The sequence below is a fragment of the Tachyglossus aculeatus genome, chromosome 6, assembly GCF_015852505.1.
Source record: "Tachyglossus aculeatus isolate mTacAcu1 chromosome 6, mTacAcu1.pri, whole genome shotgun sequence".
NCBI lineage: Eukaryota > Metazoa > Chordata > Mammalia > Monotremata > Tachyglossidae > Tachyglossus > Tachyglossus aculeatus.
The window spans coordinates 51,719,799-51,738,054 of record NC_052071.1 but is presented as its reverse complement, the minus strand read 5'-3'; the positions used below and the strand labels follow the sequence as shown (position 1 = coordinate 51,738,054).

The 18,256-nt window shown below is 39.7% G+C and overlaps 1 protein-coding gene across 4 annotated transcripts in view; it reads left to right on the top strand.

The window, feature by feature from the left end:
- The window catches only part of DIAPH2 (diaphanous related formin 2), a 786,157-nt gene that overhangs the window by 44,749 nt on the left and 723,152 nt on the right, over positions 1 to 18,256 (top strand). For 3 of the 4 annotated variants that reach the window (XM_038747818.1, XM_038747820.1, XM_038747819.1), the window contains exons 2-4: positions 2,930 to 2,962; positions 5,293 to 5,469; positions 14,131 to 14,235. In XM_038747818.1, coding sequence (XP_038603746.1) covers positions 2,930 to 2,962; positions 5,293 to 5,469; positions 14,131 to 14,235 — 315 coding nt within the window. The remainder of the gene's footprint in view (positions 1 to 2,929; positions 2,963 to 5,292; positions 5,470 to 14,130; positions 14,236 to 18,256) is intronic. The other variant, XM_038747822.1, reaches the window with a different exon arrangement.

Genomic DNA, 18,256 nt, shown 5'->3' with positions numbered 1-18,256 from the left:
TGGACTATGTCCAAACTGATGAGCTTGTATTCTACTGCAGTACTTAGTGCCTGGCACATGGTTAGTGCTTTCATTCCCTTGAGTGCATTATTAACAATGCTAAATACTTTACAAGTTTTAATGTCACTTTGTTGGCAGTCCTAAGAATATGACTAGTAACAATGTTAAATATGTCATTTGTGTCTCAGTGTTCCTGAAATGGTCAAGGTGAAAACTTTTTACAAGTGCATCAAAAGATTGGCTTCAGAAACATTTAAAATTGTGAAAATCAATTGTCATAACTGAGTCGCTCATATCTTAGACTTAATTGGGCAGTTTAAGTGTTTGCATCCAGGTTTACCGTCTACAGAAGTATAACATTTTGAATTTGTGGCAGTTGTAATATACTTAGGTCCGTTGGCAGAATATTTTTGCAGACTTTCTAAGTACTTGCAGCAGTTCACTTTTCATTGTTAATTTTTACAGTTGGGTTCTAATCTCGGCTCTGCCACTACCTGCTGTGTGACCTTGGACAAGTGACTTAATTTCTTTGTGCCTGTTTCCTCATCTGGAAAATGGGGATTTAATACCTGTTTTTCCTCTTAGACTTTGAGCCCCAAATGGGACAAGGATTGTTTCTGACCTGGTTATCCGCCCCAGGGCTTAGTATATGCTTGGCAGAGTAAATTCTTAACAAACATCACTACCTCTATTATCACAAAATGTTTTCTACAGGTGAAAGCCTACATTGAAGCTAATTTTGCTGTATCAAGAAATGGGTAGACTTGCCAAGTTTCTTCTTTTGGCATGAACTTGCTGGGAATCTCCCACTTCTTTATTTTGAATTCATTTGCATTTAAAAATAAGCTTACTTTTTTGAATATCAAATATGTGATCAATCACAGTTTTAGATTTAAGGGTTGGAAGAATAGGAACCTGGCTTTATGAAGGGTTTTAAAGTGCATTGACTATCTGGAAAACAGCATTGGGGAAGATACAAGGTAATCGGTTGGACACAGTACCTGTCCCACATGGAGCTCATAGTCTTAAACCCCATTTTACAGATGAGGGAACTGAGGCACAGAAGTTAAATTTCTTGCCCAAGTTCACACAGCAGCCAAGTAGCAGATTCAAAATTAGAACCCATGGAACTCATGGAAAACAGGATAATCAGCTTGAAAATTCTTCCTGGAATAATTGTAGTTAGTATAATAATGCTTAGTTGGGGCCTGATTTTTAGTACAGCACAGGTAGGTACTTTTTTTAATTTTAAAAAATTTAAATTGAGAGATCTTTTTTTCCCTCAATCAGTGGTTTTTATCTAGCACTTACTGGGAGACTGTGAGCCCACTGTTGGGTAGGGACTGTCTCTATGTGATGCCAATTTGTACTTCCCAAGCGCTTAGTACAGTGCTCTGCACATAGTAAGCGCTCAATAAATACGATTGATTGATTGATTGATTGCAGAACATTGTACTAAGCACTTAGAGTAGAATACAAGCACTTAGAGTAGAAAACAGAGTTCCTGACCTTCAGGAGTTTACAGTCCAGTCAAGGTAACCATGGCTCTTATGTTCACTTTTTCGTAGTCTTCGGAGTCAGAAGGTCATGGATTCTAATTCTGAATCTGCTACTTGGCTGCTGTGTGACCTGGGGCAAGTCATTTAACTTCTGTGCCTCAGTTCCCTCATCTGTAAAATGGGGTTTAAGACTATGTCCCATGTGGGACAGGTACTGTGTCCAACCTGATTACCTGGTATCTTCCCCAATGCTTAAAACAGTGTTTGACACATAGTAAGCACTTAACAAATGCCGTTATTATTATTAATAATAATAGTGATACTAGTAACAATAAAGCTTTCCATGAGCTAAAAATCAGACTTGCCTAAGCTGGTGACAGTTTTTCCTGCACTCCTTTGGATAGTACCCTGCTGGCCTCCTTCACGGAAATGAAACAAGCTCCCTGGCATCTGGGTATTGCCTCCTTTTTAGCCTGCCTTTAGCTCTTCTTTAGGATTAGCCTAACTTTCATTCCTTCTTTCATTTATTCAGTCATATTTATTGGGTGCTTACTGTGTGCAGAGCACCGTACTAAACACATGGGAGAGTGCAATATAACAATAAAGAGATACATTCCCACCCAAAATGAGCTTACAGCCTAAAAGGGGAGACAGATATTAATAAAAATACATAAATTACAGATACGTATATAAGTGCTATGGGTCTGGAGCGGGGTGGGGGGGGGGATAAATGAAGGGAGCAAGTCAGGGTGATACAGAAGGGAGTGGGAGAAGAGGAAAGAAAGGCTTAGGGAAGACGTTTTGGAGGAGTTGAAGGAGCAGTTAGAAGGTTAGCATTAGAGAAGCGGAGTGTTTGGGCTGGGTTGGATTAGGAGAATAGCGAGGTGAGGTAGGAGGGAGCGAGGTGATGGACTGCTTTAAAGCCATTGGTGAGGAATTTTTTTTCCATGCACCCAATAACAAACGCCACCCACTCCCACTGTGGAGCCCCGTTAAGTGTGGGTTTTTGAGTTGAAGTTTACTCTTCCCGGAAGTTTTGATCGTCATGGAGCCACTGTCCACCATGGATTTATCCACACAGCTTTCTGGGAACTCTCACATTTGTTATGGGCTCATGACAACTGTCCAACATCACCGTTTGCTGTAGTCCACTCCCCCCATGAAAGAAAGGCGGTGCAGAGAAACTCTGGGAAGGGATGAAATTTGTCTGGGGATCCATTTGGCCTCTCGCGATAGTGTAGCCCATCTTTCTTTTCAGAACGAACGTACAGCTTGTGCTTCGGAAAGAGACTGGGTGTAACATTTGCAAACTTTCGTATCGTGGTGTCGAAATGTTTAAAGTTGTGTCCTCGAGTTCTTTTATTATCTGATTTTTAAATGTCAGCAATAGGTAATTTTTTTTTCTTTTTTTTTCCCTTTGGTTTTACTAGAACATTCAAATAAAAACTTTGGCAGATGATATGGTAAGGTGACTGTAGGGGCATGTTGTGTTCTAGCTACAGTGCATGCTCTTTTCTCTCTGAAGTTTGTGGACATGAAAGCATTTATGTATGTAAGCAGGTTTCTAAAAAAAAAAACCCTTTTCTTGATCTTTATTGAGAAAGTGCCTTACCTAAAATTCAGTGAGTTTCAACTTCCAAACTTGATTTTTACTCTCCCTCCCAATATAGCAAGCTAAGCTATTGCCCAAATTCCCACTATTAACTATAGAATGTAGCTCTTAAAATAGGGAAAACAATTAAAACTTAAACCTAGGAACACTTTTTTTCCACCTCTGTTAGAGTGCCAGTTTCTCTTTAGAAGTTTATTAACTACCTCGATATCTTTAAAAATATAAGAGATTATGCTGGTGCTTTAACAAGTAGGATTATGTTGATTAATTTCATTTTCCTCTTAAGAAAATGTTCTGAATTTCCCACACCTTTGTCTCAACCAACACTATCCTTGAACTTGCACAGTTACCTAAAGTCTGAGAGGATTGTGCATGGTGCAGTTGAAAACAAATTTGTGCTGTCAAAGGAAACTAAGTATTAGAATCCATCTGTGGGATTTATTGAAGATGTATTGAGTACAGAGCACTGTACTAAGTGCTAGGGAGAGTACACTGCAGTAGAGTTGCAAGATGTGATCCCTTCCCACAATAAACCTGCCGTCACGAAAATAAATTAAAGACAAGGGAAATATTAAAAGGGGAAAGACCATATTATAGACATTCTGTTTGCATATTTGAATGCTTTCGTGTCCACAAATGCTTCAAGAACTGTGAAATATATTGTGAAACCAATATTTTGGGTACAATGTACAGCTTATGGAGGGTTACTTTCTTTGAATAACAATTTGATATAATACAGCTTTGCATTGAAACCCGGTCAGATATAAAACAATGCCAAAAATCTAAGGACCCATTTCTTACTTATCCATGTCCCTGTATGTAAATAATTCAAATAAAGTGCCTGTAACCCTAAATAAGCTGATGTAACCTTTCATAATGCCTCAACTTTCATAAGGATGTTCTTTGGCTTTATAAAATAGTATGAAGGTATGGTTTAGATGGTCTCAAAAACAATAAAAGAAAAATTGCTATCCTATCAGAATTTCAGAGCTTCGTTTTTGAAAGGGATTAAATGCCTTTCTGAGAAGTGTGTAGTTCTACACATAATGAACACTTTACTGACATGACCTTGAAGCCTAATCGCCCTGTTCTCATATTTAAGGAATTTTTTTTCTTTTTTCAATGAACTGAAGTTATGCATGTGCTGCTTATTAACAAGAAAACCAGAAACTGAATAACATTCACTTTTATGTGCATTACTAATTGTGTGGTCTTCCTCTTCTTTTCCCCAAACTATTTAAAATGGAATGGTTCTACTTGGACATAACTATGGCAATTAACTTGTTTTGTGTGTAAGTGCAAGCTAATTACCAGAAATTGTACTTGAAAACAATATTTTCATAGTCTCAGTAAAATGCTTTGAAGTTCTCAGGAAAATGCCACCATACCGATTTAAATTTCTACCACATTGCTGTAGAGCATTTTATTCTGATTCTTCCAATTCTTTTGGGTGATTGGCAGGGCTGAAGTAGACTAGTAATTGATACTTCCAGATTCCTGTCCAACTTCTAATCCCTTAGGTAATACTTCAGTGGTATTTATTGAGCACTTACTGTGTGCAGAGCACTATATTAAGCACTTGGGATAGTATTATACAACAGAGTTTGTAGACACATACCCTCCCCATAAGGAGTCTACAGTCTACCCTGAAGTATTCCAGATTTTAGGTTCAGACCTGGACAAGTCGTTGCCATCATTTTCCTTTTTTAATTAGAGATAATATAGCAGTAATCACACTGATTGAGCACCCACTACGGCTAACCACTATATCAAGTGTTTGGGAAGTAAGAAAAAAAGAAGCAATATGTTCCTTCTCCACAAGGAACTTACACTTGATTGTGTAGAGAGAAACCAGTTGGACCTTTCTGTATATAATCCTAAAATTATTACAAATGGCTTAATCCCTATGCAGAGCTGAAGAAATCAATAATTTAGGACCAACAGTCCAGAGATATCCTTAGGCATTGAGAGAGAGTGTAATTTTTGGAACCATGTGTACATGGCTGGTTAAATACTAAGCTATTTCAAAACAGTACAGTCTCTGATTAGGGCTTGCTGGCTTAACAAATAAAATAACATTTGTGGTATTTTAATGGTCTGTGTTAATACTAATTTGACCCTTCAATCCTCTTTGTGGTAGTGGTTCATGATATTTTTAATGATTTTTTTTCCTATTTGCAGCGTGACAGAATTACAAGTTTTAGAAAATCTGCCGTGAAAAAAGAAAAACCCCTTATTCAACACCCTATTGACTCTCAAGTTGCGATGAGTGAATTTCCAGTTGCTCAGCCACTGATGGATGAACGATGTATGAATTTGTCAGAAAAGGAAGTCATGGATCTCTTTGAAAAGATGATGGTAAGTTACTGGAAAGCAAAGAAGTCCCTAATGTGATTGTAAATGTGGAACCCAAGTCCAAGAATGATCTTTGGTCTTTGGGTGGCTTGGGTCTATGAATGCAAACAGTGGCATTTATTTTGATTTCCTGTGCACAGAGCACTGCGATAAGCGCTTGGAAAAGCACAATACCTTCGATTTCGTAGGTGTGATCCCTGCTCACAAGGAGTTGACAGTCTCCAGAGGCAGGCAGACATTAAAATAGATTAGATAGAAGGGAATTAGTAGACAGATATATGCATAGTTGTTGTGGGGCTGGTGTGAGTTTCAAAGTGCTTAAGGAGTACACAGCCAAGTTCACAGTCCAAGCAGAGGTGAGGGCAGATAGGGAAAATAAAGTGCTTAATCTGGAAAGGCATGATGGAGGAGATGTAATTACAGAAGGGTTTTGAAGGTGGAAAAAGTGGTGGACTGTGATATCTGCAGGGGTTGGGATTTCCCAGCCCCAAGGGAGGATGAGGACAAAGCGTCAGTGGCAGGTAAGATGAGATTACATTACAGTGAGTAGCTTGGTTTTAGAGGAGCAGAGCCTGCAGGTTAGGTTTTAGTAGGAAACCAGCGACATTAGGTAGGACTGTGAGCGCTGACTGCCTTAAGGCCGATGGTTAGGAGTTTCTGTTTGATGCAGAGGTGGATGGGCAACCATTGGAGGATTTCAGGCGGGTGGGGAGATTTGGACTGAATGTTTTTTCAGGAAAATTATCTGGGCGGCAGAGTGAAGTATGCCCTAGAAGGGGAAAGAAAGGATACAAGGATGTCAGAGAAGACACTGGTAAAGTAGTCAAGGCAAGAAATGAGGAGTGCTCAGATCAGTATGCCAGCAGTCTGGATCAATCTGAGTTCTTACTGTTTGCAGAGCACTGTACCAAGCATTGGGGAGAGTGCAGTATAACAGACACAATCCCTGCCCAGAATGAATTTGATAGAGAGGAAAAGGCAGATTTTAGAGGTATGAAGGTAGAATCAACAGGATTTTGTGACACTGAATGTGTGGGCTGAATGAAAGAGATGAGTTCTTATCTTACCACCCTGTTTTCCCCCATCACTTTAGACAGTACTGCTATGCTCCCTATCTCACCTTGGTGTTGTCCTCGACTTATCTCTCTCATTCCACCCACGTATTCAATCTGTCACTAAATCCTGTCAGTTTTATCTTCAGTACATTGCTAAAATCTACCCTTTCTTCTCCATTCAAACTGCTACGATACTGATCCAAGCACTTATCCTATCCCGCCTTGACTATACTGCATCTGCCTCCTCATTGATCTTCCGGCCTCCTGTCTCTCCCCACTCCAGTCCATACTTAACTCTGCCGCATGGGTTATTTTTCTGAAAATAAGAAAGGTCAGTCCACATCTCCCCACTCTTCAAGAACCGCTAATGGTTGCCCATCCACCTTCACATCAAAGAGAAACTCCTTACCATTGGCTTTAAAGAACTCAGTCCTCTCACACACACACACACACACACACACCCCTCTCCTTACCACACCTGACTAATCTCATACTAAAGCCCAGTCTACACACTTGGCTCCTCTGGCCCCCAATAACTTACCATGCCTCGTTCTCCTCTATCTCACCACTGACCCCTTTCCCACATCCTCCACCTGGCCTGGAACTTCCTCCCCATACATATATGTCTGGCAGACCTCCCCTCTCCCCGCCTTCAAAGGATTATTAAAGTCCCATCTCCAAGAGGCCTTTCTCGATTAAGTCCTTATTTCTGTGGCTCCCTCTCCCTTATGCTTCATCTGTGCATTTGGCTCTGTGATATTTGAGCATCTGTTCAAGCGCTTAGTACAGTGCTCAAGCGCTTAGTACAGTGCTCTGCACACAGTAAGCGCTCAATGAATACGATTGAATGATATTTGCCACACCCTCAAGCCCACCGCACTTATGTACATATCAGCGCTTAGAACAACGCTCAGCGTTTAGAACAGTGCTTGGCACATACTAAGCGCCTAACAAATACCATAATTTTTATCTTTAAACTGTATATTATAAATTATTCATTTATATTAATGTTTGACTCCTCCCTATATACCGTAAATTCTTTGTGTCTGCCAACTCTGTTGTATTGTACTCCCCTAAGCACCTAGCACAGGGCTCTACAAATAGTAAGCACTTAAGTACTATTGACTGATTGATGAGCTGAAGATAATGCCAAGGGTAGGGGCTTGTGAGACAGGAAGAATCGTAGTGCTGTCTACGACGGTAGTAAAGTCAAGGGGAGGACAGGGTTTGGGTGGAAAGATGAGTTCTGTTTTGGACATGGTAAGTTTGAGGTTTCAGGGTGATATCCAGGTAAAGTTGTCCTGAAGAAAAGAAATGTAAGGCTGCAGAGTAGGAGAAGTTTCAGAACTGGAGAGGTAAATTTGGGGATCATCCACATAGAGATAGTATTTGAAGCCATGGAAGCGACTGAATTCTCTAAGGGAGTAGGTGTAGATGGAGAATAGAAGGCAGAGTTCTTTCTGCCACTCTTTAAAAGGGACTAAAGGAAACTCTGCTAGGATGGTGTAGAACTGGAAGTCAGGAGAGTGGGGTTCTAAAATCAGTCCTCCACTTTCCTGTGGGTGACTTTGGGTAAATCACTTGCTTATTGGTTTCCTCTTCTGTGAAATGGAAATTCACTATGTGTTCTACTCCCTGTGAGCCCTGGATGGGACAGGGCTTGTTTCTGATGTGGTTGTGTTGTATTTATTCCAGCACTTAGCAGAGTGCTTCACACACAGTAAGTGCTAGCTCTCTTCCTCCCTTCAAGGCCCTACTGAGAGCTCACCTCCTCCAGGAGGCCTTCCCAGACTAATCCCCTTCCTTCCTCTCCTCCCCCTTTCCATCCCCCTCATCTTACCTCCTTCCCTTCCCCACAGCACCTTTATATATGTATATATGTTTGTACATATTTATTACTTTATTTATTTTACTTGTACATATCTATTCTATTTATTTTATTTTGTTAGTATGTTTGGTTTTGTTCTCTGTCTCCCCTTTTTAGACTGTGAGCCCACTGTTGGGTAGGGACTGTCTCTATATGTTGCCAACTTGTACTTCCCAAGCACTTAGTACAGTACTCTGCACACAGTAAGCGCTCAATAAATGCAATTGATTGATTGATTAAATACTCTCTCAAGGGAGATATTTTTTCAAGTGAGCAGTTAGAAACCCCTTCTAGGGGTTGCAGAATCAAGATTGCTTTAAAAACTTCAAGGCTGAACACCAGAGAACCTGAACTCTTTCTAAGTGTATCCACCTCAGAGGCTCTGAGGATCTCTGGGCAGAGCATCCCTTCTCTCTCTCTCTCTCTGTGCTTTGACTTCTTGGGCCTCAAAATCGGACACTTAAAACTGAACTTAATCATTCAATTTGCCAAATTTCACCTAGAAGCAGCACAGTCTAGTGGTAGGAGCCCAGGGTTGGGAATCAGAGGATGTGGATTCTAATCCTGATTGCACCACTTGTCTGTTGTGTGACCTTGGGCAACTTTTCTGTGCCTCGGTTACCTCCTCTGTAAAATGGGGATTATAACTGTGAAGACTTTGAGCCTGCTGTTGGGCAGGGACCATCTCTGTATGTTGCCAACTTGTACTTCCCAAGCGCTTAGTACAGTGCTCTGCACACAGTAAGTGCTCAATAAATACGATTGAATGAATGAATGAATGAATGAAGGGCTCTGTCCAACTTGATTACCTTGTATCTACCCCAGTGCTTAGAACAGTGCTTGGCACATAGTAAGCACTTCACAAATACCAGAATTTTTATTATTATTTTTATTAACCTCGGTAATTAAAGCAAATAATGCTAAAATATCTATTTTCTTCTGAAGAAGCTACTGAAAGATAGGTGGAAATATGTTCCACTGAAAAATGTTCCTCTATTCCCATTTCATGAAGTTGGTCACAAGGCCATTTAATTTTAACACAATTCTTTCCATGTGCAAGATGTTGTGAAATGAATTGTAAATAATACTGATTGAGAGATTTAAAACTAATTATATACTTGAGTGCTCTAGAGAATACTCTGAGATTTTGTTTTTCTGAGGCCTTTAAGACCCAACACCTAAGGCAGGGTTTTTAGAATTTAGTGTGGTTAAATTAAATCTAACAGTGGAAAATTCTGTGTTTTGCACTTGAACTTCTCTTAGTTTGAAATTTGTTGCTGGTCGTACAGGTGTGACCTTAAACTGCATGGAAGCTAATATTATACTGGTAAGATGGGCTGCCGTTAGATAAATGCCAAATCACTGAGGTTGCTAAATAACGGCTGTAGCTAAAAATACGCACTAAGGTTTCTTCCAATTCTTTTCCTGTAATAAGCACCACCGAACTAATAATGCAGATATAGAGCAAAGTTATAACTCATTTGTAAGTGTTATTCTTGCATAAGGCAAGTGAGAATATGTTCATAACTCTATTAGATTTTGCAGATACTCCTTAAAGGTTTGCCATTTGTACAAACTAAGAGCTGGTCTACCAAATCTCAATAATGTTAGAAAGTGTTTGAAATAAAATTCCTCTGCCACAGATTGCAACTGTGGAAGAGTGTATTATTCTTTTTGGAAAAGGTAAAATTAGGGAAGAAATTCAGGTTTTTGAGGTTCATGCCTGAAGACGTAAGAAAACACCATAAGAAACTTTTTATTTTTTTCTTTTTTTTTGTGGTATTTGTTAAATGCTTACTATGTGCCAGGCGCAGTTCACAGTCCATGTCCCACCTGAGTCTCACAGTCTTAATCCTTATTTTAGAGGCAAGGTAACTGAGGCCCAAAGAAGTGAAGTGACCTGCTTAAAGTCACCCAGCAGAAAAGTGGAGGAGCCAGGAGTAGAATCCAGGCCCGGTTTCTATCCAATGGGCTAAGATGCTGCCCTAATTTCCAATTTGGAAAGGTGTCTCATGCCTAACTGATGTTACTAAGTGATGTTACTAAACACTCATAGGAGGTCCTAGACTGCTCAGGTTAGACTGTTTAGGCGGGTTTATGGACTGTTGTGGAGGTCATGATTGTGAATCGCCCCCTCCTACCTCACTTCCCTTCTCTCCTTCTCCAGCCCAGCCCGCACCCTCCGGTCCTCTGCCGCCGCTAACCTCCTCACCGTGCCTCGTTCTCGCCTGTCCCGCCGTCGACCCCTGGCCCACGTCCTACCTCTGGCCTGGAATGCCCTCCCTCCACACATCCACCAAAGTAGCTCTCTTCCTCCCTTCAAAGCCCTACTGAGAGCTCACCTCCTCCAGGAGGCCTTCCCAGACTGAGCCCCCCTTTTCCTCTCCTCCTCCCCCATCACCCCCCCGCCCTACCCCCTTCCTCTCCCCACAGCACTTGTGTATATTTGTACATATTTACTACTCTATTATATAAATGATGTGTCTATAGCTATAATTCTGTTTATTCTGATTATAGTGACACCCGTCTACTTCTTTTGTTTTGTTGTCTGTCTCCCCCTTCTAGACTGAGAGCCCATTGTTGGGTAGGGACCGTCTCTGTATGTTGCCGATTTGTACTTCCCAAGCGCTTAGTACGTGCTCTGCACACAGTAAGCGCTCAATAAATACGATTGAATGAATGAATGCACCTTCAGTGGACAGATAAAGGAGGGTAAATGTCTTAGTCAAGGAACAAGATGCCTCTGATTGAAATAATCCCGGGCAGGTGACTTCATCTGTGAAATGAGTGCTGGCACTTTGGGACAGCTTTGTTCCAGTTTTCCTATAGTCAACTTTTTAATGGGACATTTTGGTAGCACGGCTTCTACTTTCTAGTGCTTATTACAGTGCTCTGCATGCAGTAAGCACTCAATAAATGATTAAATGAATAGTTCTACTCTCAACTTGATTTTTCATCTCACACTGAAGCCTAGTTTAGGAATAAATTAAACAGAGCTTTTAAATGGACAAAAATCAAAGTGCTTGAAGCAAAAGATGCCTGCATGCAAATTAGTTTCTGATGAATCTTTAATTAGGATTAGCCAGAATGTAACCTCTCCCCTTGTCAGCAGAAGTAATGTGTAATAGCTTTGCCCAGGAGAGTTTTAAAATGGAAGTATTTCCATTTCTATGTGAGTTCCATAAGAGGGTCTGTATCTTAAGGTACACGGGGAATGCTCAGTGAAAGTGATCAGTGAATGTTTAATAACTTGCATTTTGCCCAGATCATGAATTACTCTGATTGTAAAATGAAAAGAGAAGACCCATTTCCTTCACCTTAAGGTTGTTTTTGGATTTCTATAATGTACTTTCCCCAGTGTAATTCTGGCTTTTAAGATTGTGGTTTATTCCAGGTAGAATACTTTTACAGGAATCTATTAAAAAAAAATTGAAATGTCCAAACCTGTGGACAATGTGAGTTGTGGTTTTATGGCATACTTCCCTGAAATTAATCAGTACCCTCCTTTGTATCATCGCAGTTATCTGTGGCATGACTTGGATTGGTATGGTGATTTGTAAAGAGGAATCATAAGATGTAGGAAATTGGGTGGCCTAGTCTACATATAAAAAAAAAATCTAGGGAAGTTGCACTACAGTTCCTTCCTGGAACTGTAATACTTTCACATGTCAAAATTATTTGTATATCGCTCCTCATTCCTACCCTTCATTTTCCCTATCTTCTACACCCCAAACCTTCGTGGAAAGTCTAAAAGTTTCAGTTTGTGCCCTTTTTGTTCCTTCTATAATAGGCTCGTCACTTTCTTCCCCCACTCCCTCCCTTTCTTTTCCACTCACATGATACATAAGAGGCCTCAGCTGCCAGAGTGTTTGGGTCTGACTGCTATTTTAAGACCCATCTTTGTTTTTTTAATAATAAAATCTCATCTTGGCTTCAAAACACTCCAGTCCCTTAAAGACTATCCTCCATTGTGAAGCGTACACAAGTTCTGTTATTAGACAGTGAGTACTCAGAAAAAATCTAAAGCAGTCCACCCACCCCCTCGGTCAACAGTCTGTTTAAGGTTCAAACCTGCAAGGAACACATGTGACTATGAGGTCTGTTCTGGTAAAATTAGCTTGGTCTTGTAAAAACATGAAATGGGTAATTAATTCTAGGTAGATAAACCATTTAGCTACTTATTTAATTGGATAGTAAGTGCCTGATGCTTGTCTTAGGTTGTTTTAAAACAAAAATTGCACCAGTTCTGGTTTACAGAGGCAATTAGGAAAGTTACGAAGGCACTGTGGAAAAATATGTTTAGTACCATGGTCCAGTTTTGAGGAATATTAGTTTGGATTCATTTTGTAGAAACCGAAAGTACTGAAACGTGGCCATATTTAGTCGCTGTTTAACTTAGCTACTACTGCAGCATAGGTCTATTCCAGGAGATGTAAAAAAGGGCTTCATTTTGGTGTTTGGGGAAGAGTTTAATAATTATTATTGAACAACAGAGTGAAGACCACAGATGGTTGAGGTAAAAATACAAATAGAATTGAACTAGCCATGTGGAAAACTAAATTAAAATTGAGAGCAAGTGGTAAAAACAGAAACTGACTTTGGTAGAAGAGTAAAAGTTTTTAGGACTCCAAGATGTGAGGCTGTGAAGGAACGATATTAGAAAAGTCCTTTCCCTCAAGGTGGGAAGGAGGGAATTCATTCATTTATTCAGTTGTATTTATTGAACACTTGCTGTGTGCAGACAACTGTATTGAGAACTTGGGAGAGTAATAATAATAATAATGGTATTTATTAAGCACTTACTATGTGCAAAGCACTGTTCTAAGCGCTGGGGAGGTTACAAGGTGATCAGGTTGTCCCACGAGGGGCTCACAGTCTTCATCCCCATTTTACAGATGAGGTAACTGAGGCACAGAGAAGTTAAGTGACTTGCCCAAAGTTACACAGCTGACAATTGGCGGAGCTGGAATTTGAACCCATGACCTCTGACTCCAAAGCCTGTGCTCTTTCCACTGAGCCACGCTGCTTCTCCTAAGTACAATATAACAATCAACAGACACATTCCCTGCCCACATCTGCAAAATGGGGATTCAACACTTGTTCTTCTCCCTCTTAGACTGTGAACCCCATGTGGGACCTGATTACCTTGTATCAATCATAATAATAAATAATAATTCTGGTATTTGTTAAGTGCTTACTATGTACCAAGCACCGTTCTAAGTGTTGGGATAGGTACAGGGTAATCAGGTTGTCCCACAGGGGGCTCACGGTCTTAATGCCCATTTTCCAGATGAGGTAACTGAGGCACAGAGAAGTTAAGTGGCTTGCCCAAAGTCACGCAGCAGACAAGTTGCAGAGGTGGGATTAGAACCCATGTCCTCTGACTCCCAAGCCCAGGCTCTTTCCACTAAGCTACGCTGCTTCTCAGTAGTGTTTATTGATCACATACTATGTACAGAGCACTGTACTAAGTGATTGGGAGAGTTCACTACAGCAGAATTAGCAGACATGTTCCCTGCCCGTAACGAGCTTACAGTCTAGAGATGACTTTAGAAGCTAACTCAGTGCTTAATATTAGTGCTTGGCACCTAGTAAGCATTTAACAAATATCACTAGTATTATTGCTATTATTTTAATATTTATATGTATTTTATGTAAGCACCTGCTTTGATTTTGGACTTTACAACCAGAAAACCTGATGAAATATAACCCTCCCCTTTTATGTGGCTTCTGCCTTAACAGGAGGACATGAACCTCAATGAAGATCGCAAAACTCCCTTACGGCTTAAAGATTTGACAACAAAACGTGAAATGGTTGTTCAGTACATTTCTGCTACTGCCAAATCCGTAAGTAATGTGAAAGACTTTCCAAGTCATACTGATAAAATAAGCTTTGCTTTAATCACTTCCTTTTTTTAAAAAAATTCTCAAATTGCCAAATTTCTGCCTCTGTGTATCACCTTAAACTCTTTGGAAAAATCTTTCCTCAGAAATTCTCTTTAAAATGCCTTCAACTGTGGATAAACTGTTGGAATTTAATGTACATCTTACAACTGCTGAGCAGTATGGGTCATGACACTTTTTATTATTGAGTGCAGGGATTATATACAATATTTCTATTTTACCCTCCCAAGCACTTAGTACAGTGTTGCGCAAGAGTAAGCATTCAATAAATACTATTATTTAGTTATAAACCAATGAGACTTCCAAACCTTCCAGGCCATTGGTGGGATTTTTAAGCAACGTTTTTGGCAGCTCAGAGCATAAAAGTAGAAATTATGACATCCTGGTAAACAGGGTAACATTGATGTTCGGAACACGTCTGATCAGCTCATCTGATGGGCTGTATTTTGTGAGATAAGAGAAATTAAAGAAGCAGTGTTAGGGACTTAAGATCATGCCATGAGCTCAACAATTGAATTTTTTATGATCTGTTGTCTGCTACTTGAACAGAAAGCCTGGAAACAGAGCTTCTTGTTTAAGATACCCTTGAAAGGCATGGAAAATTATCTTTTCTCCCTTTGATAGGTGGTAATGACTAGGCCTCATTCCAGTCAGGGCGTAGTGTTAATTGATACGTAAGAGGACACTTACCTGTCTTTTTTCCAATGGTCTTCCGAGTCATTAAGATGCCCAGGGATGTTCTGCAGATGGTAGCAGTACCAACTTTGTAATATATTTTGCAGTAAATGTAATAAATGCTGCTATATCTACCTGATGAGTTGCTCTTTAACCCTTCAGAATTATGTTAGAAGGTCTACATTTATCTCAAAAAATTCCAAGCAGTTTCTCATTTCTGGAAAATGGAACATTTAACACACTTTGGGTTCAGTTGTTTTTTAAGAAGATAAACATAATCCTTCACATGTCGACAAAGATATTTTAAAATTCAAGTGGTAGAAAGTAACACCACGTAACTGTAGCAATTCCGGTCGGAATCACAAGTGACTTGTGCCCTGAATTCCACTACTGTATTGGCTCTATATTGCACTTTTAGCTTGCTGGAGCTGAATGTTGAACAATTTAGACATAACGCATTGCAGCACTACCAGAGCAGGGTAGCAGCATGTATTTTTAATTCGCTTTTGGTATCTGAGGGCAGAAATATGTTTCAAGCGATAAGTGAAATTGCCATGAGCATCATTTTCAGTAGAATTAGGAGATGCAAAAGGTTTTACTTTGAAATTCTGATGAATCTTTTCTCATTTTTGCACCCTATTTATTGTTTGGTGTGAAAATGCTTTGGGAAATGCAGGCTGTATTATTCAGTATTATTTTTCAAATAACTAAAGGCAAAAACACTAGTAAATCTAAATTACTAAATCTGGGTGCAAAACAGAGATAACAGTAAGTGAATAATCCTGGGTTATTTGTTAAAATGAACTGGTAAATAAGATTACGGTAGTATCTGCCTCATTGGTTTACAAGCATGGTTTGGAAAGTGGCAAATATTGATATTTTATATTTTAAGCTTTTGTTTTTCACTTGATCCTGATATGAAGTACATTATTTTCCATCTCTACACTTTTTTAATTTGAGCAAGGAAATGCATGTTTTGGGATTGTTTCATATTTTCATTTCTTATGTCAAAAATAAAAGTCAAATTTGATTGACATGGCATGATGAAGGTAATAAGATTATTATTCTTACATTTAAAAGAATGAAAATTCCAAAGTTTAAGGCATTAACATGCTTGTGAAATGCAATCATCCAATACATTAGGTGCTTCGTTATTTCTATGTCTGCATTTGTATTTTGGTAACATTTTCCCTGGTCCAGCACCAGGGTCATAGCAATGTGTTTAAAATGAGTTAAAACTCCCTGGCCTCAGTTGTCATTAATAAACTTGGGATTGGGGTAACAAAAGATGATGATGGGAAAATTAGACAATACTCTTCACTCCATAATTGATATGCTCTTGAAAGCAATTTCAAATTTGACCTTGTTTTAACCACAGGTTTACTGGGAGTTTGCAAACATTCTAGCCTAAGCTTTGTGTGACTGTTTTCAATTTTTATGTGTTAATAACCAAGATGTTCATGCTACTCCCTGCATAACTGTAACGAATACAAATATATACATAGAATGCGCTGTGTAATTTAAACTACTTTCACTCTACTGATTATTTAAATTGTTTAATAGTATTTGAGCACCCATATAGCATCTCTGTTTAGGGTAAGTCATTTCAGTGGTTTTGCAAATTTATCTGAAATAAGATCCTAAAGGAATTTTACTTATACTTAATTTTAAGTATATCTAGACAATTGGAATAAATCACACTAATACATACTAAGCATTAGAGCTCTAAACTCATACTTAATTTTTGATTCTCAATTTATAGCATTGCAATTCATTTTTTTCTTTGGATGGAATTGTCAAATACAGATAGTTCTAGTAAATCCCCATGGAATACTTGTACTCTTGACTCCACTTTCTTTAGTGAAGTGTCAGAGAAACAAGTTTCTAAAACGCTGAACTAAATTTTTCATGAAAGGCCCAGAAGTAAGACAAAAATGAGCCAGTTTTCCAGTCACTCTGGTTGCATAAGGTTTTCTTTCCATGTTGCAACAGTACTTCAGAACGCCAAGCAGATATTTATAGTGTTGCAATGGAACTTCCTTTTCTCCATTCCTCTCTGTCCAATGTAATGTGGGCTGGTGCAAAATTGTAGTGATGCCCTTTTTGCCAGCTGGGTTGGAAACTCAAACTCTGCCATATCCTGTTCTGGCTGTGAAACTGAGAAATGTAAGGCTATAGATTGGGTTGTGGTAAGGAGAGCTAGACGTTGCATTGGCTGTAGGATTTGCACCGTCTCTTGTGGATAGAGCATGGGCCTGGGAGACAGAAGGACCAGGGTTCTAATCCTGGCTCCCCCACGTGTCTGCTGTGTGACCTTGGGCAAGTCACTTTACTTCTCTGGGCCTCAGTTACCCTATCTGAAAATAGGAATGAAGAGTGTGAGCCCCATGTGGGATAGGGACTGTATCCAAATTGAATAGCTTGTATTTACTCCAGTGCTTAGAACAGTGCTTGGCACATAGTAAGGGCTTAACGTGTGTGTGTGTTTCCCTAATAGGTGACTAGCAGCTGCGAGCATCTGCCTTCATCCCAGATGGGAGCCTGTATGCTGTCATGATTTGGCAGTATAACGGCTGGCTCTTTTAACTGGTCACAAACTTCTCATCTGTCTCTGCCCTGCCCTGTAGCACCTAAAAGCGTGTACTGTAGATTCTTTTTAGGTTCCAGTTACCCAAGATTTTTAGTTTTTAATTAAGTGCTTACTATGTGCCAGGCACTGTTTTAAGTGCTGAGGTGGATACAAGCTAATCAGGGTGGACTCAACCCACGGCCCACGTGTGGCTCACAGTCCTTAAACCGATTTTGCAGGTGAGATAACTGAGGCACAGGGAAATAAAGTGAAACAGCAACCAAGTGGTGGAGCCGGGATTAAAACCCAGATCCTCTAACTCCCAGGATAGTGCCCTTTCCATAAGACTGCACTGATTCTCCTTCACTTATTTTCTCTCTCCTCTCCCCTACAGTTTATCCAGATCAGGCTTGGAGCTAGTCCTTTCTTCTGCCCAACAAGATAGATTACATTGGTCCCCATTTTTTCTTGGCAATTGTTACTTTGGTTGTATCAGCAGGCTCTTTCTTTAATGTACGTAATTAAGAGCTGGACTTTGTAGTTACTAACATTGCCTGATACCTTAATTAAAAGGATGCTTTTACCTTCACGTACCTACAGTCAGTTCTCCCATGATGCATTGTAGAACCTTGCATTTATGGGGAAAAACTCTATAATATGCACACCTTGACCTATGCCTAGTGTGTGACTAAATTTGTCTTCTGTTAATAATAGTAATGA